This window comes from Falco biarmicus, chromosome 8 (assembly GCF_023638135.1).
Source record: "Falco biarmicus isolate bFalBia1 chromosome 8, bFalBia1.pri, whole genome shotgun sequence".
Classification (NCBI taxonomy): Eukaryota; Metazoa; Chordata; class Aves; order Falconiformes; family Falconidae; genus Falco; species Falco biarmicus.
In genome coordinates, this window is record NC_079295.1 from 10,571,348 (window position 1) to 10,596,749 (window position 25,402).

General features: G+C 37.7%; 1 protein-coding gene across 1 annotated transcript in view; it reads right to left on the bottom strand.

Annotated features, from left to right (window-relative positions):
* The window catches only part of SPAG16 (sperm associated antigen 16), a 413,195-nt gene that overhangs the window by 328,410 nt on the left and 59,383 nt on the right, over nucleotides 1-25,402 (bottom strand). Inside the window, exon 11 of the mRNA XM_056349058.1 lies at nucleotides 16,321-16,451. Within this exon, the coding sequence (XP_056205033.1) occupies nucleotides 16,321-16,451 (131 nt within the window). The remainder of the gene's footprint in view (nucleotides 1-16,320; nucleotides 16,452-25,402) is intronic.

Genomic DNA, 25,402 nt, shown 5'->3' on the forward strand with positions numbered 1-25,402 from the left:
CCTTCCCCTGCCACTGTCTATCTTCTGAGAGGTAAATGATCCATTTAAACACTGTTCAAAGCCCAGAAAAAGTTTCCTTGCCTTCCTAACTGCCTCTGAAACCAGCAGTAACGCTGGCTAATAGTGTACTTTGGACTAATTAAAGGATGCTACATAATGTAGTTTGAAAAAACTATATGCAACTGCACCAGAAATATTTCCGATTGGGTGAAATAAAAAGTGCTACTCATTTTCTGGCTGATGGTATCTCTGCTTTTAAAAGCAGCTAGATAAATATGCACATATTTTACTAAGAGACATTTTTATAAGGAAGGGTACATTAAAATAACAGGGAAAGCACTACAGTATTTGGCAGTCATCGATTCCTATAAAATTTTACCGACCACCTTAAAGATGTCTTAAAAGTTGATTTACAGTTGTTTAGACAGCAGAATTATGAGATTTGGTTTCCCAATACTTTCAATCCATAACTCTGCAACACATGGAAAACCCAAACAAATACCAAACAGAAGCACAGGGACTTAAGTTAAAAAACCCAACATAATCTTAATTCAAAGAAACTGTAACTACTCTACAAATGAGACCAATAAACTAACCTGAATGAGTTTGATATGCCTACACCAGGGATACCACACAGCTACACCAGAGAAGCAGCAGCCACTCACCTCAGACCCCTACAGAAGCTACAGAAACTACTCCTATAGCTTCCATGGGCTTCAGGTTTGGTTTGCTCACCAAGAATTTGGAGTACCTTCTCTAAAATATCAGGTAAAAGAGGATTCTATTGAGGTAAGTAACCAATACAGCAAACCAAAAAATATACGAGAGCGCATCAACAATAAGGCACCATTTAGAAGCAATTTAATGATATTAAGATCTAGCAATGACACGATGAGCAAGAAAACAACAAAAGCAACATGCAGGCCCTAACCCAAATTACCCAAACACCAAAAACGATGCAGAAAAGTTCCGTTTGTAGCAGAAGATCAGTTACTAACCAGAAGTTGGTGTTAGAAAACACTCACCGTTCATCTGCTGAAGAAAATAATTTATCAAGTAGAAACTAAAATATTCTTATGCAGTTAACCATGCCTAAATTTAATAAACCAGTATTTTGTGTTTGTGGAGATTTTTGCTTGGTTTTTTTCAGGTCAGCCATAAGCCACTTTCCATCACCACCTCTGGAGTGTTACAGCCACCTGCCCCTACCTCCTGGTGCTCCACAGGGGCTGTGCCCCACTGCCAGCCCTGCCCCGCGCAGGCATCGCCGGACAGCCCAGCCACGGAAGGGAAGCACAAGTGCCAAGGTTAATCCGTTAATTAATCTGGTATGAAAAGGGGCAGGAAAGCTTAGGAAAAGTCAAATAAGTAAACAAACAGCCCGTCCTACCTCCTTCGCAAGCCCATTCTGGAATAACTGGGGCAGTTTTGGCAGGATTCTTGGCTAGCAGGGAAAAAACACCCAGCAGCACCCCACAACGTTAAGGCGTTTATGTCTCTGTTCCAGAAAATCATTTCAGGTGCATGGGTGCGTAACTTTCCAACTGATATTGCTTCATGAAAAAAATCTCTTTGAGCTTCTTTGCACTGGAAATAAATGAGCTTTTCCAAGCCAGCCCTTCTGAGGGGAGGGAGGGGAGGCACCCCGGCTGCAGGCTCCATCCGCAGCCCGGTAAGGAGGTCTGCTGGTCACAGTAATGCTGAAAAGACTTTTGACCGGTACTTGCATGAAGGGCTGTCTCTTCCTTAACTGCTGCTTCTAGCATGTGGAATAACTTGTCATGCAGGTCTAGATAATAAGGTGGTGGGTTTATTTTTTTCTTTATTTTGTTGTTCTCTGCCATTTCAAAGACTATTTTAAAAGGAAAATGTTTTTGAATATTGGCTAGGAACCCACCCAAGGTATTTCCCTTCATAGCAAAGCACAGGCTTTCTTTTTTCAATACAAGAAATTCATGGAAAAGACTTTAAATAACCTCTGTTTCTGAATTATTTTTTAAATCAAAATATTAAAATAATGCTAAAAATTAAGGCAAAAAATACCTGTCTGCAGCTACGTGGACAACTGTAAGCTGCAAATTTTAATAAATCAAACTTGTTCTGGACTGCTTCTGCCTAAAACATGCCATTGCACAAATAGATAGTTTTATTTTTAAGGAAAAAAGAAAACCCAAACAAATAAATATCAACAGCACAGAAGCTCAGTCTGAAAATAGCCTTGACAAATGTAGAAACTTCGGTTTCTAGTGTTACAGTCCATTAACTTTCATGACTGTGAACACTCACAAGGAAACAAGGATGATCATAGCCTTAGATATTCACCTGGTTGACATTTTTATTTTTATATGCAAATGCCTACATCCCAGAGTCTGGAAATTTAAATATCCATCAATTTTGTTTTGATAATAAGTTAGAGTATTAAGTGTGATTCTTTTGAAACAAGAAAAGAAAGAGAGACAAGAAAATCTGGGAAGTACTGTTCCAGCATTTATTATCAATTAGTGTAAAATGAAAATGAAGATGTTCTTTTGTCGGGTTTGACAGAAGCAGTTTGTAACTCTCTTACTTCAGTAGAGTCTCTGTCTGACATTGACGATTGAAAAAATCTTAACATAAATTTAATTATGTAGCTTAAGACTGAACCAAAAACTCCACAGACTTTCAAATTCTAGCAACATCTACAATCGGGATGAGGTTTTTCAGAACATGCTGAGCTTTCTCAAGGAAATCTAGTCATTTGGTCCATGTATCTACATGGGAATTGGCCTCTTCTGAAATATGGATGCTTGTTTATACACCAGCGTAGTAGCTGCTGAAAGCTGGATCCGAATCAAAATTTGAGCACTTAAGTGATGCAGGAAGTTTGTCTCTGAAGCTGAGCACAGCCCCTGAAAATGTTCAGATTAGTGAAAATACTCAAGTAAGATTATTACTGCCATACATCTGCTCTGTTTCATAGCTCTCAAATCCCTCATTAGAGATCCTTTCCTCCTTAGCGATCCTTTACTCCTTAGTTGATCTGCACAGAACCTACGTGATCCGATTATAATGCTCAAGAATTTTTCTAGTTTTGTGCCAGTCCTAATTAATCATAACAGCAGCAATTAAAGTCTATTCAACAAATACATCCATAACCACAATTCATCACTGTCATGCATCTTTCACCTGCTTGTTACAAGGACGTACCATCATTCTCACAGCAGGAAGAAACAAAACAAAAGCACCCACTGCAGACAGTGCACAGCCTCTCGTGTTTATAGCATCTCCTTCAAAACAAAGTTTTAAAATCTATCACTGAATTCCTGGCAGTGTTGTGTTATTCCAAGTTCTGTTAACTACAGCAATAAATATGTAGATACTTGGCCTAAAACATTGCTATAAAAAATTGGCATTGGGTACAGCAGTGAAACTACTGAAAAGGATTTTCTTTTTTTTTTTTAAAGGCAGACTTTGGTAAAACACTCCAAAATATAAAGGATTTTCTACCACTGGATTTTCCGTCCAATTGTATTTGGAATTTTATAACAGAGTGGCAGAAAACCTCCAGGGAGATAGTTCTGAAAGATTAAGAATGGAAATCAGAAGAGAGGAACATGAAGAATTGTGTTGAGAACAGACCAACAGGTGAAACAAACCTTTAGAAGTCAGTTTTAGCATTTCAAGTCATAAACCCAGGGGAATTTACTCTCCTCCCATGAGACTTGAACATATTTTTCCAACATTTTTAAAACTTCACTTTTCAAACTGAGTTCAGCTCTTGCTTTTTCTGTTAATTTTATCAGTTGCAGAGCTCAAAGTGTGTCAATACTGACATTTTCAGAATTTGCCATGAAGAAAACATTGAAATTGAAATGGAATGAAAAGAAAATCATCAGTAGGAGTGGCAAAATAAAAGCAGCAATAATATCTATTTTATGAGCACATTCACTATGTACACTCCCATATATGTAAAAGATGAAATGTGAAAATACACAGGCACACCTGCAAATGGGACAGTAGCAGAAGCATGGAGTAATTCCATAATTTGATTTGTTATAAGTCAAAAGGTCAGATTTGGCAATCATATCAGACATTTCACAAATATGATATCTTAAATTTCATTCAACTATAATTCTGCCTTGGAAGTACAGCTCTGTGATACAGTGTATTTTCAAGTGCACGAGAACTAGCACTCGTTCAAGGACGCAGAGCCCAAGATGCTGAATTTGTAACCTTGGAGATGCTTTTTCTAGTCAGTCCAGATCACCCCGTAGTGTGAAACCACAAAGGAGTACAGTCTTACCTCATCTTTTAGGCAAGCACAACTGGTAAGTGTCAAGAAAGGAAATCCCCCATTATTTTTAAGCACAGAACTTTGTCCTGTGTCCTGTCTCATCTTCACACGGAATGTACAAAATTGGCTAAGGCCATTTTTCACTCTTTTCCTCTTCCACTGTCCTGGGCAAAAATCTAGACTTAACGTGTCTATGTGGAATAATCCCAACCATTCTGTGGTAGTTTAAAGGTTATTCCATGAAATACAGAAGACAGTATCTGAAAAAACTCTATAATGGATATTAAAAATTAAGCTTCGTCTTAACCATGTTGAAGCACAAACGATGGAATGTCCTGAGGAAACACTTCATGTCATTCTTGTAGTGACTCCTTCAGTTCAGTTTTCACACCTATTTCTCCTTGTTGCTTTTTCATACTTACAAACTTTCATTCAACAATGCAGCAGGTTTGCCCACAACACAACAATTCTTTTGGGTTTTTTTTTTTTTGGCCTGCTTGATATTTACACACTCAAACACAAAAGTACATCTATTTTCTTCTTTAAATTTCTTCTATTTGTCTTGCTTTTCTTTAGAGACACTGCAGTTACTGTAGTTCAAGTACTATGTTCATTTAAATAAGTGAAAATCTCCTTTAAAAATATTTAGATACTGAAAAAAACGACTGAAGTTTTATTTTATTTTAAAACTGCAGATATTAATATCCCACAAGATAAAACATCAATATGACATTTTCCAAGATGAAGGGATTAGGCGACAAGAGTTATGCAAATACAAACTGCCATCTTTATGTACCTCTGTGTTAGTGTTGTATCTAAATAGTCACAACCACATACACCCAAAACCTTTAGCGATTTTACATTCAGGTTATGAAACTGGCCTACAGATGAATGGCAGGTGATTTCAGTTTCTATTAGCTCAGCCAATACAAAAGGAATCACTAGCACAGTAGGTTTGTAATACATACGTATCTTTTCATAGGTCAGACTAAGAACAGGGAAAGATCAGAAGCGTTACTAGATAAATTCACAATTTCTACAAGATAGCAACAATCAAAGAGAATGAGAACTGCTTTGTGGTATTAATTGCAATGAATTAATGTTTTGTCAGATAGAATTCCTTATTAAAACATGGCATGCACAACCTCACATGCTATTTTAAAGTAGCAACTGATTTCTGTACATTATGCCTTATTCTTCTATTGATGTAAATCCCTTCTACATATTTAGAATATTTAAGTTTTAATTTGGCATTATATTTTTCATTATGTTGTTCTTCCTTTTTTTCTACCACAATATATTATGCATTGAACACTATCTGGTTCTCAGAAACACCACTCCGCAATGATCCTCAGTTTCCCAAAAACCAAACTGCTTACCTATGGGCTAATTGTATGTATGTTTCTGACTCTGATACTTACCAAGTCTTGACGTGACTGCATGAAAAGTTTACTACTTTAAACAATTTCCTTTTTTCAAAGTTATATATTTCTTTACATGGAGAAATTATTTGCCAAATACTAGAAAACTTAAAAAAATATATATGGAATCAAAATAAAGCTTCTTGGATAAGTACTTCCACATTTCTGGACAATGACAAGTTCTGAATGAGTACTAAAAATATAATAAAAATGTAAACTGCTTTTCAGCTTCCAACAAAATTTCAGTATTGTACATTAATTGAGGATCTTCTTGCAGATAACTATCTAGAATCACATCAAAGTCAACGAAGTGTCAAGACAGATATTATTCACCTTTTCCCAATCCTGTAATTTAGCATTTTTCTATTCTAAAATAGAATAAGCGCTTTAAAAAAAACAAAACTCAAAAAAAACAACCAAATCCACATTTCCACAATGTGAATTCCCTCATGTCAATTAGCATCTTTTTAAAGCTCACCAATATATTTCATTTCAACAAAAAATCACTCTCTCGTTCACACTTGCTAAAATACATTTATAAACAAACTTATTTTCAAAATACCTTTCCTTAAAACTTAATACTTCAACCATATGACAAGCGTCAAGATTTCTTTTATTTTTGATAAATTATGTTTGGTCAAAATAAGTACACTTTAATTAAATATGTAGTTGTTACCGTACTTGGTGTTCAGAACAGCTGGGCCACCACAGACTGTTTTCAGTTAAACACCAAATCTGTTCAACCCCCTTCTTCTCCACAGATCATCAGGAATAAGAAGAAAATAAAGCAAATTTAGGAGAGTTGACAGTTACCAGGATCATACCTTTTGGTCTATGGACATTATGCAATAGCCTTAATAAAGATAAGACAATATCTTTTTTACAAACATGTTTTTGTAAACAAGTACTTCCAGTTTTTCCTGCAAAATCTGCTTCAAAGGTAACTATGAAGGTAAGTAGTAAAACAAAACAAAAAACCTATATACTTTCCCACTGTTGACTTTCCCTGAAAATTTTCTAGTTTTCTCATAAAGATGCTTGTTCACTAACAAAATTACAGTGATACCCAGCTCATTTCACGTGTGCACCACAAAAGAACACAATAGGACTTCAAATTATTACTGCTACCCTTTCAAGTTGCTCATTAAAGTGATGGCAAATGCCTTCCCACAGGAGTAATCACTTGTGGCCAAAGTTGCAGACAAAGCTAATGAGAAATAAAAAGACTTCTTAAGACTATGATAGCCAAAAGCTGATAGAGAGGAACAGAAAGGACCATTTACCAGGGAAAAGGGGAGGGGGGGGGGGGAAGGGGGGGGACACGGGACGGTAGGCAAAGATAGAGCTAAGGGGATGCTTTACTTCTCTTATTATTACTGTGTTAGGTAGAAAAAGCTACAAATAATGTTGAAAGGGTCACAGCCAGGAGCTGTGCGTACATACCATCACGGCAGCAAGCCCTCAGAGAGCTTATCATATGTGTGATCCACACAGTTCTCACTGATTATTCACGGAGAGCTCCCTTTTTCTCCTTATTAAACTGCATTACAGGGAGCTAAACTACATTTGACATTTTTCTATGAGTACTTCCATATAAACTGCGTTAAAGCTGTTACAGAGACTGTACGGTAATGAACAGACTGAAGTCCATGAAATAATCTCTCTCGTACAATGTGGGCCTTAATGCAGAAAGAAATTAAGAACTTAATTTGTATAGGAAACAGTGATACTCTGAAATCGAAGGTTAAAGCACTGAACTGTGACTCAGAAGACATGAATTTAATTTCTGGATCTTCCACTTAGGTAATCTTGCAGGAATTATTTCACACGAGGATAATACCGCCGCACAGGGCTGTTGGGGAGATAAGTGCGTGCACGAGGGCTCAGCTAGCAGGATAGTAGAGTCATATGAGCACATACCCAGATATATATATACCTACTCTGTCTTTACTACGCATTAGATCTAAATTAAATCTATACTGCCACTGCAGCCTGGCACTCTTCGTTCCCTGACTCAGCTTTTGAGTTTCCATGCTGGCACTTGCAGCTTAGGCTGCAGGGCATCCACATTTCAAAGAGCTGCTCAAGCCCAGGCTGGCTTGCACAGATCTCATCCAGCTGTGCCCGAGAGGGCACCAGGTCTCTGGGGAAAGGCCCTCCGTGCCAGTCTGTGTGCCTGCCATCAGCCACACGTGCTTGCATGAGGACAGAGAGATGCAGCTGGGGCAACAGGCGAGACAAAGCGTATTCTTCCCATGCCACCGTAGGTGGTGTTATGTGTGCTCACCATACTTTGAGGCTTTAGGGTGGTCACTTGCTCTTTGGCAAGAAGATAGGAACTTCATTTATTTGCAGTACAAACATACCTTTATATCTTTCATCAAGACCATTGAAATAACTTTTCAGTCATGAGGAAAAAACCCCAGCATTAATGCAAGCACTTATGAAAGGAAATTACTTCAATTTCCTATATTGTAAACATACTCACACATTTATTAACAATAATCTAATGCTAAAATACTTAACAGGATGTATCAGATAAAGTTAACAGACTAAAACACCACACAAAAAAAAACTTGCTGCAAGCAATCTGTCCAGAGTGACCCAGGCAGAGTTGCTCTTGTTTCTCCTTTGTGTCAGGAAGATGCACTGAGTGACTTGTTAATTCTACATTTAACCACCTCTTGCATCAGTTCCCTTAACCATATTCAAAAGTTGTTAAAGTGGGGAGAGGGGAAATAAAAGAGGAAAAATTTGAATTTCTTTGCATATATGCAAGGAGATAAGGATCAACCCAAGCTTCCATTCACATTTCTTCTACTTTTGAAAAAAGGCAGAACTTGAATATTTCAAAGGAGGCAGAATTGAGTGTTTGAATGTTTCAGCACACAAAAAAATCCAATCCTGCAACTACTCTTTCTACACTTATTCAGAAGACATTAAAATTAATAGCACATACAACTAGAAGTATTATTAGATATATATAATTTATACATGTTTACAGATGTGTTTATGTGCATTTCTATATATAATGAAAGCACAGAATGCCTGAGGTTCAAAAGGACTTCTGGGAGGTCATCTGGTCCAACTCCCCTGCTCAAGCAGGGCTACATACAGCCAGCTGCCCCGGACCGTGTCCAGATGGCTTTTGAGTATATCTCCAAGAACAAAGACTCCAACAGCCTCTCTGGGCAACATGTGTCAGTGCTCAGGTACCCTCACAGTGAAAAAGCATTTCCTAATGTCCAGAGGGACCCTCCTAGGCTCCAGTTTGTGCCCATTGCTTCTGGTCCTGTCACTGGACACCAATGAAAAGAGCCTGGTTCCATCTTTTTGCACGCTCCTTTCAGATATTTGTACACATTGATTTATGAGATCTACCCCTGTGCTTTCTTTCCTCTAGGCTGAACAGTCCAGCTCTCTCAGCCTTTGCTAATAGCAGAGATGCTCCAGTCTGCGTGTCTGTGTGGCCCTTTGCTGGACTCTCTCTAGTACATCTGAAGAGTATGTCTCTCTCATACTAGGGAGCCCAGAACTGGACCCCGCACTCCACGGGTGGCCTCACCAGTGCTAAGTAGAGGTGAAGGATCACCTCCCTTGGCCTGTCGGAAGCATTCCTAATGCAATGCAGCCCTGGGTAACATTCTCCTTCTTTGCACCAAGGGCCCTCAGGTCCTTTTCTGACAGGTTACTTTCCAGCTGAACAGTCCCCAGCATATACTGGTGCATGGGGCTGTTCCTCCCCAAGTACAGTACTTTACAATGTACTGGCCCATTTCTCCAGACTGTTGAGATCCCTCTGGATGGTAGCAAGGACCCTCTGGTGTGCCACCCACTCCTCCCAGTCTGGTATCATCTGCAGACTTCTTGAGGGTAACTTTTTCCCACTGTCCAGATCATTAATGAAGAGGTTAAGCAGGACTGGACCCAGTACTGGCCCCTGGGATACACTATTCGTTAGTGGCCTCCAACTGGACTTTGTGCCACTGACCCCCACCCTCTGCACCTGGCCATCCAACCAGTTTTCAATCCACCTCACAGTTTGTAAAGTCATACCTAGATAGTAAGGGACTGAGTATTTTTATATGCAGATGGGACTCATTTTCTTCACCTTTCACCTCAGTATTAGAAGTCGAAAAAAACCCCAAAATTTTGCCTTTTGAAGAATGATAACAGAAAAGGGATATCTGCAGTTCTAACAAAAAAGTTAATTCCTTATTGTATAAGTCTTTGAAGGGTTCAATATTAAATCATTGCTTACAGAATTACAAGGACATAAATTAGTTTTAATAGAATGTCTGTGTTCTGAAAACAAGGGCCTTCTCTCATAAAGATATCTTTAGAAAGGTGCTCTTTTGCCTGAGCCAAATTATATAAATATTTTGAAAGTGCTAACATGAAAGATCATATGCTGGGATGGTTACTCCCAGGGAAATGCACATGCATCAAGGTTCCAGACCAGTTTGATAAGGAAAACAAATTCTGTTCTGGAGCTAAACCTTAACTGTCAGAGATACAGCTTTGAAATCCACACTTTTAAACACCCAAAATTTCTTTTTAACAGTCACGGACTTGACACTGAAGCATGCAATGGAAATGAGAATGAGTAAGATACAAAATTAAGTGAACAGGAAAAAAAAAACAACAAACAGGTGGCTTCTGAATCACAAAAGTTGACAGGCTAGGGAGTGTCATACTGCCCCAGCAATCCATGGAAGGTATGCTCCGAAAAGCTTCAAAATCTGCTGTGTTGGAGTTAATGTGATCAAAATGGCTACAGCATGAGAGGTTAAGATATGCAGTAGCTACCCTGTATGTCATATTCCTTTAGAAACAGGTATAATTCCAGTAGGAAAATTAAGCTGCAGCTAATGTTGCTAATGCAAATCTCTAATTCACTCTGGCTATTCATGCAAGAAATCAGCACATGATGGCACAATTGAAAAGTTTTACTGTTAATGGAAAAATGTAGTTTAATAAAAAAATATCTTTTCTAATGCCCTAGGGAGGCAAGGAGAGGGTTTAAATAATTAATAAGGATTTTTCTACCTCCCTAAATTTTTCTTCTTTGACAGGAGATTTCACCACATGAATTTTGGACTTTGAATCCTCTGTTTTCTAGCTTGTGCTCTACAAGGACAGAATATGATTCATATGACTGATCACATCTTGGTAGATAGACCCTATTTTGCTTGGCATCGTTCAGACATGGAACAAAATCACATTACTTCACATCTCTAACACAACAGAGAGATGGAAACAAATAGGCAGAAGACAAGGAAAAGGGAGACATCTGTCAGTATGACAGGCAGCAGTCTCAGCAAACCATAAGGATAACTGTTGTCAGAATTCTACAGGGATCACAATAAAGAAGAGTATCAAGGAGTGAAAAGAAAGCCCATGAGAAAGTTGCTTTGAGATGTTAATACACAGCTCTTGCCAAATGGGAGGGACAACAGAAAAAAAACTACCAAGATGTTTGCTTAAAAATAATCTGCACTACTTCTGTTACTTTGTTCACATGTAACACAGGCTCAATGGCCTGCAATGCCCTAAGCAACTCCATGAAAACAGAAGTTTGGAGACGAAATAGAAACCTGGGAGGTACGTCTAAAGCGGACTAAAAACAGAGTGCGGCCCCGATAGCAAAGTTTGACTGACATAACAAAAAAACTGGTTCTTCACACAACTGCCAAATTCTCTTTCCCTCACCACCTTACTATATAAATCAAAACTTGAAACTCTAAAAAGACAACGCAGATCAGAGGCATCTCATTTTACAGTACAATTAAGAATATAATCTATTTCAAAAGAAGTTCCCCATGTCAACACCCACAAAGAATTCTCTTTCTGTAAAGATTATTCCTCTGTGCGTATATGTATATGCATCTGTGTGTACGTATGTATTTAGATGTTAAGAAGGAGAAAAAGTAGTAGAGGGGAACCATAAAGGGAAAGGGTACAGGGTTCTGCAATACTTTCTGTGCAGTCTTACTTCCGTAACTTTGCACAAGGCACTGCAAGACTGTAACTTCAATTTCAATTTGTGAATAAGTCTCATATAATCACCTACACAATTTTACGCTGCAAGTCAATTTGCATGGTTCCCAAGGAGATAAGTTTTTAAAAATCTCCTCTGGAATCCACTGATAAAATATGGGGGAAACTAGTATAATAAGATATAATGATGAATTAGTCCCTATAGAAAAGTTATCTTTTACTGAGTCCATCAGGAAAGTCTAGATAATCACTAAACATTTTGTATTTGCTTTTCTTCATTATTATCTCCAGCCTCATATTTTTACTGTGCATAGGAGGAGCATTTGCAATTCTCTATCTTTTTCTTTTACAAAATATCAAACAAGGATAAAGGATTTGGGAAAATCAGGTTACACGTAAACAAGAATAACATACAATACATTTTCTGTTTATGCAGGTAGACTTATTAAGTAAAGCATCCGTCTAAAATATTAGGCCATCTACTTTACAAATTTTACCCACAATCAAAAGTGGCATTTTTACAGCAATTACTATACATGATAAACATCAAATAAGCTTTGAGTGGAGAATTGTAACCTTGGTGTGAGGCATGGGAGGGAAGGAAGAGGATGAGCCAATGACATCTTAAAAAAATAATAAAAAAGGTAAGGTGATGGAGCCTTCAATCGTCATTCTGCTCACGTTAATGGGTATTTAAAAAGGTCATAATTAAACTGCAAATAGCCAGTGTTTTCACAACATTAATTTTCTTATCTGAAATTTAAACAACAGAAATAACTGTTTTCTATCTACAAAATATGTTATATTCTAAATATAATATTGTAGTAATCTGAAACTCTCATCCCATTTCTGCTAATTTTTCAGCTGCATCTTAAATAAGCACCTCTCCAAAACAGTGCACAACATTCTCCTATTTTCCAACACTTTCCTAACAGTTAAAAATGCACTGAATAATGTTTGTATGAGCATCTTTCTTCTCCCAAGTGAAGAAAATATAAACCATGACAGATGTAGTATTGCATATGGTGACTGTAGAAGTACCTTCCATGGGAAGCCATGCAAACCTCTTGGGGTTACATGAAAAATGCAAACAGCAGGTGAGGAGAAAGTGAACAGTAAGCAAGATCGGGAAGATCTTTTACACATTATAGATCTTACAGTGATTCTTGTAGGCAGAGTAAGATTTACCAGGGTATTTAAAAGGACACTGGAGGAATGTGAGCTTAATGCAGAAGTGGAATGCCCATGCAATGACCTGAAAAATGGGAAACATTCAGCTTAGCAGAAAACAAACATGGTTTCCCCAAGGGGGGTTTTTACCCCCTCTGCAAATAAGAGTTTCAGCGAATACTGATGAAGGTCTAAAGAACATCAGCTTTATGGCATATAATAACCATGAATTTGGATTTGCAGGTGCTCCAGTTTCTAAAGAAATGTAAAGGAACTAATAATATACATACATGAGCCAGATTCTGTTGTCCTTTTCATGCACTGGTTCTGATGAGAAAAAACTAAATCACGAAAAAACAGATTTGTTCTCCTAAGTCAATAGAGTGTTTTCCATCCACCTTATGAACAACAAGAAAAAATTAATTCTTATCCTTTCTGGATACTGAATTCCACCTTCTGTCTTTAAAATCAAATAGACAATTGCAATTAATATAAATGCATTTAATGAAAGTTCAGAATTTCTTTAAATGGGCAATTTTTACTTAATTTCCTATACAGAGAGTTTAATCTAAGACATTGTTCTCCAAAAAAAATCTTGATTTATACATTTGAAAGCCTCTTAGACTTCCAAGCAAAGCCAGATTCAGGACCAGACAGCTGCCATGTCAAACAAAGAATAACCCAAGCTCTGTGTGCATTGAGATGGGATTCTATAGCCTCTAAAAGTATTTGAAGCTCCATTTGAAGTTCTTCCCCCCCAAAATAGAATTATTTGCAACTTCTCTCCCCTCTATGACTTCTTAGCCACCTGCAGGCAATAGGGTACTAAAAGGGACCCCTTCTTCAACAGAGATCTGTTCTCTTGAAACCCATGGGTACATCCTGAGTGTTATTCCTCTGTCAAATTGGTTTGAAATTGGGCAGGGTGTTTTAAAAATAAATACTGTAGGACATGCTTTCAAAAAAAGGCCTACCTTAACAAACCAGGCTACAATACAGCCTTTAGCACTAACAAACAAAACAAAAATCTTTCTCCTCAATCACTTAAAAAGATTGATTTTAATTAGTGGTATTCAGATAGGCGAAATAGTTGTTAATTGAAGTGACCATAAATTTTAAATGCTTTTTTTCAGACACGGTTATATGTGTAGAAACATCACTCCACCATGTACACAAATAGATTTTTAAGCAAATGAAAAATTCAATTACATTGTGTACATTTTTTTATGAACCCTTTAAAAATCTTTTGGCTTTTTATGTGCTTTTGTATTTTGTACATTTTTTTAAATAGGCATTTCAGTTAATTTTAGAGCACTATCCCAGGTTCTCACTTTCTTTAAAACATTATCTTTACATGAAAGTCAACATCATATGGCCAGTATATGAAATTAAATACACATCCTCGCTGGGTTGTTGGGGTTTTTTTTTTCATTTAGTTGCTATTACTCCAAGCAAGTTTTAAAATGTTTCCAAATAAGTTTAAAGACATCCAATTTATTTTTATTCCAGTAAATTGCTTTCTCAAGTGGCACTGTATCCTTAAGGTGTGATATCCTGTTACTAACTGTAGAAAATACTTAGAATTCCACAGCACCTAAAAGTATCTCTTCTAGCAATAACTAGAAGCGCTGGATATAAGGATCTAGAATAATGCTTTCAGTAAGACATAAAAATATAATTCAAGAAGGTTAAGGAAAACAATAGTCTTACATGAACATGTATGATATTTATCTGTTATTTTTCAGCTAAAGGTGGAGATATCCTTTCTATCTCCTATAGAATCCATAGGCTATTGACTAGCCTACGAGGTTTTACTATTTTCAATTACATATTATGTATTTTAACATTCACAAGTAGATTGCAACAACATTCAGAAGTAATTTGCAACTCAAATCTGGCTTCCTACTCCAGGTAAAGGCAAATTTTTACCAAGGCAAACAGTAACATGAAAATCATTACTTTAGACTTGTCCCTCTGTAGCCTGTCACAAATGTAAATCTTGTAATGATGTAGCCTGTAAAAGTTACATTTTGATGGTTATTCCACCAGATTCACTGAAAATTCTGCCAAGTGTGGAAGTGTTTTTCTCCTCTAGGCTGATTTATTTATTTATCCATACACACACACACACTTTTTTTTTTTTTTTTTAAACACACACCGTTCTTGCAGCTTCAGATAAGCCCATTAACCCAGCAATATTTTGAGTGGATTTACTACAGCCTCCTCAGAGTAGCAGCACAGAGACACCAGTTGCCAGTTTTCTTTCCTGATTGGAACACAATGACTATACAATACAGGAGACAATTATTCAAAATATTACCTTACAAATATAGGTTATGGATTAACCAGACAGAAAATCAGAATTGAGCATCTAAGAGACTAAGCAGAAGCCTGGCTAGCTAGGCCAAAACTCAAAGCAACATGGTGGATATTTATGACAAAATACGGGCAGCCACCTACAGAAGTATCTGTGACCTTTCCATCATAATTACTAAGTGCATAAATATTGTTCCGTGTTCTAACTTACACCACTGCTTTCCTGGGCTCTGATTTTGTGTAGTGTTTATATGGTGTACTACTCTCTCTCCCCACAACACTAATATTTTTTTTTAGTGAGTCAATCAATTGTCAAACTCTTAATCTGCATGACAATTACATTGCCCAAGTTTTTGTACTTTTAAAAATATAACCACATTGGATTATATTTCCTGGATACAACAAGAATTTAAGCTTCTAAAATTAAGTGTAGGAACACACTTTTTCTTTACTTCTGAAGGTATCTCCCTAATCTACTATCAGTCTGAATACAGTAAGAACAGCATCAAGCTACTTAAGGTTTATTTGAATGACAAAAGTACTGATTATTTTTTAAATATATTCATACCTAGATAATGTGTCAGAATTGTCTGAACTTTGCTACTAGCTCTCACTCCCCAACAACAACCCCCGCCCCCCCCCCCCCCCCACTATTTTTATGCTTATTCTTCCTCAGCTGCAGCTAGCAAGCCCTGAAATGTCATTGCTTACAGGCTATTTGCACGCTCAAGCTAATCTAAATTTAAACTGTTCTGATTTTTGACCCAAGGGAATAAACTGCAATCAAATACAAATTGCAAAAATATTCAGCATTATAATTCACTTTCCCAGAACCAGAGTTTATAGTCATCTCTGGTTCTCATTTTTATATTTACTAACCAAATCCCACCCTTCTTACATAAAAGATGAATCTCATTATCTGTAAACAGTTCTGGCCAGGTGTTTTACTATATTTACGCTCCCACTAGATTTCATGATCATTTTTTCCACTTTCACGTTCTTCAGAAAGCATGCCCCCCTGACTGCTGCCAGTAGTTTTTCAGAAATTTACTTAAAACAAACACTTCTCAATGACCTGTTGAAAAATAAAACTCAACACATATATAACAATAAAATTAATGTACTGTTAATGGCTCCTACCAGTTCACTGCCAAGTTGTGCACTTTTAAAGCGTTGCTCAGTTTATACTCTCCAGATTTCAGGGGTTGAGTGTATTCTTTAGCATGCACAAAGTATGGGTTCACCTGAGTATCAACAGGGAACTCTGAATCCTGTAGAAAAAATAAATAATTAAGTCTCAGAAATGCTGCATAAGTTTATACAACATGCTACTTATGTTATTATTTTGAAAACACAATTTTGTCATGTTTTTGCCCTCTATTTTTCTCCTCTGATCAATTTTCATCAATTTATTTTTAAATCACTGTTGTCCCAACTTTATTGATTTATATATATATTGTTAAAGCTGAGTGCATGGTCCGTAGTGAACAAGTGAATACCATGAGATATGTTAGATTGTTCTTTTAAAATTGTATTCATATGAGTTAACTTTTGAATAATTTTATTAGGATAGCATTGCTCTAGAAAGAGATCAACCATCAGTACTAATCATTATTTACAACCAAATATAATTTCACTGTTTATACCAGCAAAATCCCTTCTTCCCCCAAAACAGAAATAAACCCCGCTTACATAGTTCCACATAACAGCAATAGGAAGGAAGCAACCTGACACTGTGGATACGGTAAAAAATGGCAAATAACATTTGCTGTCATTATAGTCTTCATAAAGTTTGTGTAATGATGTGGGTGTAAGTGACAAAAACTTGGCCTGATTCTTTTAACGGCAACGTCATTTCTGTACCTGCTACTGAAAGATGGTATGATGTTTAAAAAGGAAGGCTGTTAAATTGTTTTATTAAGTTAATCAAATACTAAGTTCAGGACAATTTTTGGTTTTTAAGTATTTTGTAGAAGACAATCAAAAGATAAAGTCAAAATTCAGGAAAATTAATTATTTTTCCTTAAACAGAAAAAAAAAAGTTTTAAAATTGTTTACCATTAAGTTTTAAACTACAAATTTAAGATGCAGAAATCTACCTGGCACTGGACTGACTGTCTCATTATTAAAAGAAATCAACTTCTAGAAACCTTTCATCAACTGACAGTTGGAAAGCTCCTTCAATTTGGAATGGAAGAACAACTCATTTTCTAAATCACTCTATTTTATTTCCTTCTCTCTCCCCCCCCCCCCCCCCCCCCTTATGAACACCTCCCATACTGGAAATGAAAAGAATAGATTTAGTCCTACTACCAAGCTCAGTGCAGCATGATCTGTCATGTAATTACTGATTTATCAGCTAATGAAAGTTTCCACTATTATTATAAGCGGAAAAAACATAAGAACACAAAAGAAAGGGGGGTTGTGTATGCAAATGCAGCTACAGGTAAACAACCTTTTTTCTCCTTTGAGTTCATGTATACATGTAGATCTAGACTGTATCTCCCAAAGATCACCATTACTTTGATAAGACCCTTTTCTCTGCTTGAATAAAGACTGAAGGATGAGTTTCACCCATGCCACGTAATCCCCAATTAACCTTCACCAACACCGTAACACTTGTTGAAGAGGGAACTGGAACTCCAGGCTGCAGTTCAGAGCAAACATTTTCCAAGTCAGCTGCTGATACGGTCCAACAGCACTGACTACAGCAGCAGGAGGTCCCAGACACGCAGCTCAACAGCCTCTCCCAAGCAGCAACCCAAGGAGATGGCACCTGCCTTGAATCTGTGCCTCTGTAAAAACCAGTTACAGACCCGAGAGAAAGCTCTTTCTTCAAGGCTCTTGTTTGCTCATCAGAAAAGGACAAAGACAGATCTAACATTCAGGAGGTCTCAGTCCTGAAAGTGTGTGCCTTCAAGAACAAACAGGAAAGCTAATTTTGTAATTCAAATGAAACTAATTATACGTTAGACGTGAATTTAGAATGAACTCTGAAGATAACTTTATCAAGTGGAATAGGACATCTTAAGAGTATGCTGTACAGGTTGTCACTTCTACCAAATGAAAGAAATCATCAAGAAAAACATCATCAGCAGATAATGCAAGGCAAAATCAGATGCTGATTAAAGTGGATTGCTCAGGAAAGATGCATGGATAACATGCTTAAGATCCACTGCAGGACCAGATTCTCAAAAAGTTCCAAATCCTCCAGATACATACACTGAGGAGACACGACAATACAAAGATACTGAACACCAACAGCACACTAAGATACCCTGAACTGTTAGCTCAGTTTCTCCAGCTCCAGCAGTTAACCTAGAGGGACAAGAAACCACAGAATTATTGCTGGACTGTACCAGCTTAGGAGCAGAAAATCTGGTCCCCTGGACACAGCAGAGATGTTCTTGCTATTAATCAAGAACCTTACTGTAGACCTGATATTTAGCATTCATGCCATCAGATAGAGGGGGCTGAGGTTTTCACAATAAACCTTCTCAAACAAAGCTCAAATCAGATGTGAGTAGACTTGAGTTTGCAGGCTCTCCACCAAAAAGAATACATATTTTCTGGAGCCAGGACTGGCTTGCCAGATAAGGGGCAGAAGGGACTGCAGCATGAGGAGGATTCTGGACAGAAGGAAACACGAACATCAGCTTTCCCAAACAGGGAACCAGGAAATTACTCAGCACAGGGCCGAGAAAGAAACTGGCCCTAAAATAGACAGAACAGCCCTTCCTAATGATATTCAAGTCCAAGAAAAAGACTTCAAAGTACTTTCAAATACCTATTTAGACATTATAATCCGTACTTATCATTTACAATCAGCTTGAATTAAGTGTGCAGGATTTTAGGCAGGTTAACAACACACAAAGGTATTCAAAACTCACGGCACGACTCCAAGAAGATCAGCTCTGCTGAAAAGAGTTGGTATTACTTCTTGATACAGAATGTAGTGAGTGGGGTTTTGGTCTCTATCTGCATGTGAGGATATTAACTACATTTGAGCATCCAGTTATTATTAATGATTAACCAAATGCTTTAAAATAACAAATGAATGTTCTAGACCAAAAGAAAAATGTGTTGCTATGGAACTGGATGACAGAGCTAACTGACAGAATTAAAGGTATGTATTTTTAGTATTGGACTCAGAATAAGTCTCAGACCTACCGCAGATCACTATGCAGTCCACTCAGCAGTGGATCATAGTCTGAGGTCATGACTATACAGTCCACTTGGTGTCAACTTTGCACAGTTGACATGTCCCAGAAGGGCAATTATACAAATATGATCAGGCTGCATTGAGTTGAGCGTATCTGTGAGTCTGTGCTGGCTTTACAGTCTGCTCCAGCGATATTCTTAACAGGAGAGTTTTTTCAGCTTTTCTAAGTTCCAAGAGCAAATGCAAATACTTGGTACAATGTACCAGTTTATGAGGGATTAATAATGATCTACTTTGACGTGAGACTTCAGAAGCTGAGGGCAAGGATGACACAAAGCTTTCAGATACACCAGGCAATGAAGAGAAGCTGTATCATAGCATGGGGCTGAACTGTAGAGGAAGAATCTTCAGTGGTTGCAAGTAGCACGCTGAGGGAAAAACCGGGTAAGATTAGTACCATGCTACTGACATAAAACACTGGACTAGAACTGAGAATGAAGGTTTTATCAGCCTCCCTCTGTGAGATTACTGGCATGAGCCAGTTTCCATGGCCTATGTCTTTTTTCTACCATTATCTTCCATGAAGGTGAGCTCTATGACTTGCATCAAGAGGCAGATCTGTATTCTTCAACAGACTTTTCTTTCTAGTATAATGCTGATAAATAGTTAAATACATATATACATAAGAGTTAATCTTGCAGCCTCAATATCAAGCAGTGTGGTCTCAGATATTTTCTAAGATTAGTCAGCAGGCTAGAGGATTTATTGCTAACTCTAATTAACCAAGCTAAATGGCTTTATTAAAAATAGATTGTCATTAAAGAATGTAAGGAGGGTAAGCATGCACAATATATTTTAAAGACTACACTAGCTATTAGAAAACCACTCACAAAGACAATACAGTTTCCTGAAGACTTAGCTGATGATTCCTGTTTGCAACACTTTCAGGACATCCTGCTGTGAGAAGCTTTAAAGGAAAGACTGAAATTACCATACTTTTTAAAATGCCCATCAACCACTAAGATTAAGAATAGAATAAAATCAATGTATTTTAATCTGAAAATGTACACACACAGCAGGGATAACCACTAACTTTTTTTTAGAATTTGTCTGCACTTAACTTGATGGTAGCCATCCTGTTAATTTGTAGGAATGAGCATACAGCAGATTTCAGAGCGACAGACTATCAAAAGAATATCATTTCCTCTCCCATTTCAGAGGCTCTTTATATTGCATGTTCTATAAGGATGCTATTAACCTGATTCAAACTTTTAAAATGATTATGAAAATAATTAAGCTAATGACTTAATGATCAGTATAAGCACATCTATTACAGACCCAGGACCTGGAAGATATGTTTCAGTGGATTATGACTTCAATCACAAACATAGCCTAATAAAAGCACTCCAAAATCTAGTTTTTCATTTATTTATTTTTTTTGTTCTTGATTATACAAAAAGTAAGACTGGGTCTGATGGAAACTGTAGATGTTCACTGCTAACTTTTGTTCCATCTCAACCATATTTATATTTCCTTTTCGAAGCTAAGAAGCTACATTGAGTTTTGCTTGCAGGAAAACTTCTCAATACTATTATCTTGTGCAATTATTTTGTAAGCTTTTATAGGCACACAAAACTTTAGCTTCAAACTGCCTTACTGATACTCAGAAAACACATCCCCAGAAGGCAAGTCAATTTCCATGGTATTGTAGGGATTCACAGTGGTGACTGACATAGGACATTGGTCTTAATCACAGAACAGTCAGGGTTGGAAGGGGCCTCTGGAGACCATCCAGTCCAACCCCCTTCTAGAGCAGATTGCCCCAGAGCAGGTTGCACAGAGACACGTCCAGGTGGGTTTTGAATGTCTCCAGAGAAGGAGACCCCACAGCCCCTCTGGGCAGCCTGTCCCAGCGCTCTGTCACCCTCAGGGTAAAGAAGTGCTTCCTCATGTTCAGATGGAACTTCTTGTGTTGCAGTTTGCGCCCGTTGCCCCTTGTCCTGCCGCTGGGCACCGCTGAAAAGAGCCTGTCCCCATCCTCCTGCCGCTGCCCTTAAGGGATTTGTGTACACTGATAAGATCCCTCTCAGCCTTCTCTTCTCCAGGCTGAACAGGCCCGGCTCCCTCAGCCTTTCCTCACCAGGGAGATGCCCCACTCCCCCCACCATCTCTGTAGCCTCCGCCGGCCCCTCTGCAGCAGTTCCCTGTCTCTCCCGAACCGGGGAGCCCAGCACCGGGCACAGCGCTCCAGATGAGCCTCACCAGGGCAGAGCAGAGGGGGAGATCACCTCCCTCGCCTGCTGGCCTCGCTCCTCCTCATGCCCCTCAGGGTGCCATCGGCCTTCTTGGCCCCCAGAGGAACACCACTGGCTACAGCCCTCCAGCTGGGCTCTGCACCGTTGATCACAACCCTCCGAGCTCTGCCATTCAGCTAGTTTTCAATCCACCTCACTGTCCACTCATTTACTCCACAATTCCTGAGTTTACATGTAAGGATGGTATGAGAGACAGCGCAAAAAGCCTTGCTAAGGTTAAGGTAGACTACATGCACCACTCTTCCTTCCTTAATCTTCCTTACCTGACTGGAAAGGAAGACAGAATCTGGGAAACATGTAGAGCAGATGATGAAAATGATCCTTTGTTGTCTTAACTCAGATATGAGAGAGATGCCTACATCTTGTACCAAGGTGCTAACTAAACACCTGCATCTTGAACTAGCCATTTCACTTAGATTGGCCATCTGTCTAAATACAGAGTGGTTTATATTTCCACTTACTTATGTTTACTTAGGGGTGTACTAAGAAGCAAAGAGTAGCCTAGAAAGAAAATCAACTTCAAACGAACACCTAAATTCTTAACATCTATTTGAAACTTGTGGAAGATAACTGTTAAAAGAATTTAAAATCTTCTGATCTCACACATAAGAACAAGTTTTTGAAAGATTAACTATGTGGTGGGAAAAACCTAAAAAAAAAAATAAATCAGAAACATTTAGAATTTGGAAATAAATATGTAGAGTACAAATAAGTAACAATTAAAGATTACTTTAATCTTTCATTGTTACTCTAGGAAGGAATCATAACATGTTTGTGGCTAAAATTACAAATTTTTATAGAAATACATGTCAAGTTCTGATTGCGTTTCAGCCATAATATTCCTGCAGATCTCTGAAGCCAGTTTCAAGAAAAAGCCATACATTTTCCAAATTTAGGAATGATTAAAGTGAGTCTGCACTATTTACTATACACAGACCAAGGAGGTTAAATAAAAGTGAGTATAGTCCCAATACATGCCACTGCCTTCATATAAATCTTAGAAGCTTTACGTGCTCCTTGGCTTACAAAGTTCTACCTTTCAAGAATTACAAATTTGAGCAACTAGATTTATAACATTAAAAAAAACACACAATCAACATGCTTTTTGTAAACTCTGTCTTACTCACTTTCTGGAACAAAACAAATTACTACATGCAACCAGACTTACTCATATGAGACAAACAATTCTAGGAAAGTCTAAGCACTCTGAATAGAAGTGACTGAGTATCTTGCATTTTTCAGTAGAAAAACCCCAGATACTACTTTAGAAGATACTGCCATAAATTATTGCGGCATAATTCACAAATATAGTAAAAAAAAAAAAAGGAGTATAATATAAAAACATTAGTATTTCTATCATCCTTTACTGAATATCTGAAATATTTCTGAAATTGTAGTTTTTACCTCCTTTGCTGTGATAAACCTTTATTTTACTAGAACATGAGAGTCAGCCCCAGTTGTTAAGATGATTCATACCTATGGTTCATACTTCAGGGTCTGAATGGAATGAACTGTGGTATCACTTTTCATGGCCAGGTGAAATGTTGATTTCGGTAGCTCCCCAGTACACACCAGGCAGAAGCCACAGTTTAGAGATATCAAGTCTGTTGCTGAGTTGATTTCCTGCCTGAGAAAGCTACCAAAGAGTTTAGAAGTGATACCACCTTAAAGTATTCTCTCACACTATTTCCAAAATATATTATTACTGTATTGATTTATCAAAGCTTCATTGGTACTTCAATTTATGTGAGGCTGAGCTCTGTATGTACGTTCTGAGCTCTTCAAAAGAAACAAAACCAAGCTACCTATGAAATTACAAAGGTCAGTATAGATTTTTTTTCCCCAGATACAATTACTTATCACTATGAAATAAATGTGGTATCTTTATCCTCAAAACTTTCTACAATAAAAATGCTCAAGAAATCTAATATGAAGATAGCTCCCCTCCCCCAACAAATTTTGGCACTGAAGTGTCATTATTTAGTCCTTATTCTATTATTTTCACTTGCTAAATCCTAAGGGTAACAGAGAACCCATTACACAAGTTGAGATTTTGCACAACAAGGCTTTGTGAAACATATTTATTATAAACATTGATTGCAAAGCCTGGTGCCGCTTCAGCATCAGCAAGGGTTATGGGCACACCAGAATTCAAGAAATGCACATACTGAATGCTAAGGAGTCAAAGCAATATATTATACTTTTCTTCACTCTTGTATCTGCACTGTACCAGACATTTGTACTATGACGAACATGAAAAGCTATTAAGCTCCCTCTTATACTGATGTAAGAGAGGAAAGTAATGCGTTTCCTGCCTGTGAAATTAAACATCCTATTACTTTATTGTAAAAGGCAAGGAACATTACATTTAAAATAGCGTCCTAGAAAGAATCTCTGTGAACCAAAACCATTCTAAATGCATGTCCTCAGTCACTGACAATGGCAAAAGCAACTGGTACATTGTTTTTGTCAATTATCATTCAGAAACTACATCGCCATTGTTACCTGAAGTTACAGGTGTAACAGACCATCGGCCACTCATGAGAAGTTAGCCACGGCTTTCAGTCCATTTACATGAAGTATTTCCATAGCTCTCAAAAACATTATCAGAAGGGAGTAAGCATCATTATCTCCATTTGTTCTCTATGTACAGGGAAGACATCCCAATGCTAGATCTTTGGCAAAGGTAATAATTCAAACCCATCTACACCCCCAAGTAATAAAAGGATCTATTACTGATTCTTATAGTTTACCTAGAGAGCTCTATAGAAATCAGGATTGCATGAACTCATAAAAGCATTCCCTACCCTAAGACCCCACAGATTTATACACAAAAAGAAACTGGAAGAAAAACAGCTTGATGTAGAAGAATGAAGGCAGTGGGTTGATTAGCATTGATAACAGGCAGCTGTGGCCTTCCAATTGTTGCAGCACACACAAACAAACCAGTAAGCTGCAACAAGGCTCTACCGTTGGTCAGATTCTACTGTCTGTGCTGTTTCTCCTTCCTCCAGAGGTCAGACCACATTGCTCCTCCTCCATCCAACCCCCTCTCCCACCATCCTCAGGGCTATTTAACCACTTAGTGGGAACGAGCTACAGCTGCACATCGTCCATGTCAATCAACCCACTGCCGCTGAGGCAAGGCCACAGCTGCACATTATCAAAGCTAATCAGCCCACTGCCTTCAGTCCTCTACAGCTTGATTGTTTTGGGGGTTTGGTTTTTTTGTGTGTTTTTTTTGTTGTTGTTGGGTTGTTTTGGGGTTTTTTTTTGCATTCTTTTGTTTGGTTATTGGGGTTTTTTTTAAAAAAAGTTAAGAGCCTGAACCATATGAGAATTTAGTGACTTACCCCAGATCAAGCTGAAATTCTGTAGGAGAGCTTGTAAACCAAACCTCAGAGTCTCAAATCATTATTTAATTCTCCCTAATAAGATACAAATCTTGTCTTGATGGAAATTGTTATGCAATTAAGACAATTTACCCTTAAAGCTCTTAGAAATCTTTCTTTTCTTTCCTGTCCTAAATGTTTACAATAAGCTTGCCTTTTTACTTCTGATAGCAGGGCTCTTCAGAGCAAGTCTACAGCTTTCATTTTCCTTGAGGAAGACGCAAGAGATTCATTTGTCAAAACATACAGAAGGCAATGAATAGATAAGTGGAACTGATCTAAATCATCCCACATCTGAGAAAAACGTAGTATAGTTTAATACAAAACAGAAAACAACCAAATCAGTTTATCTA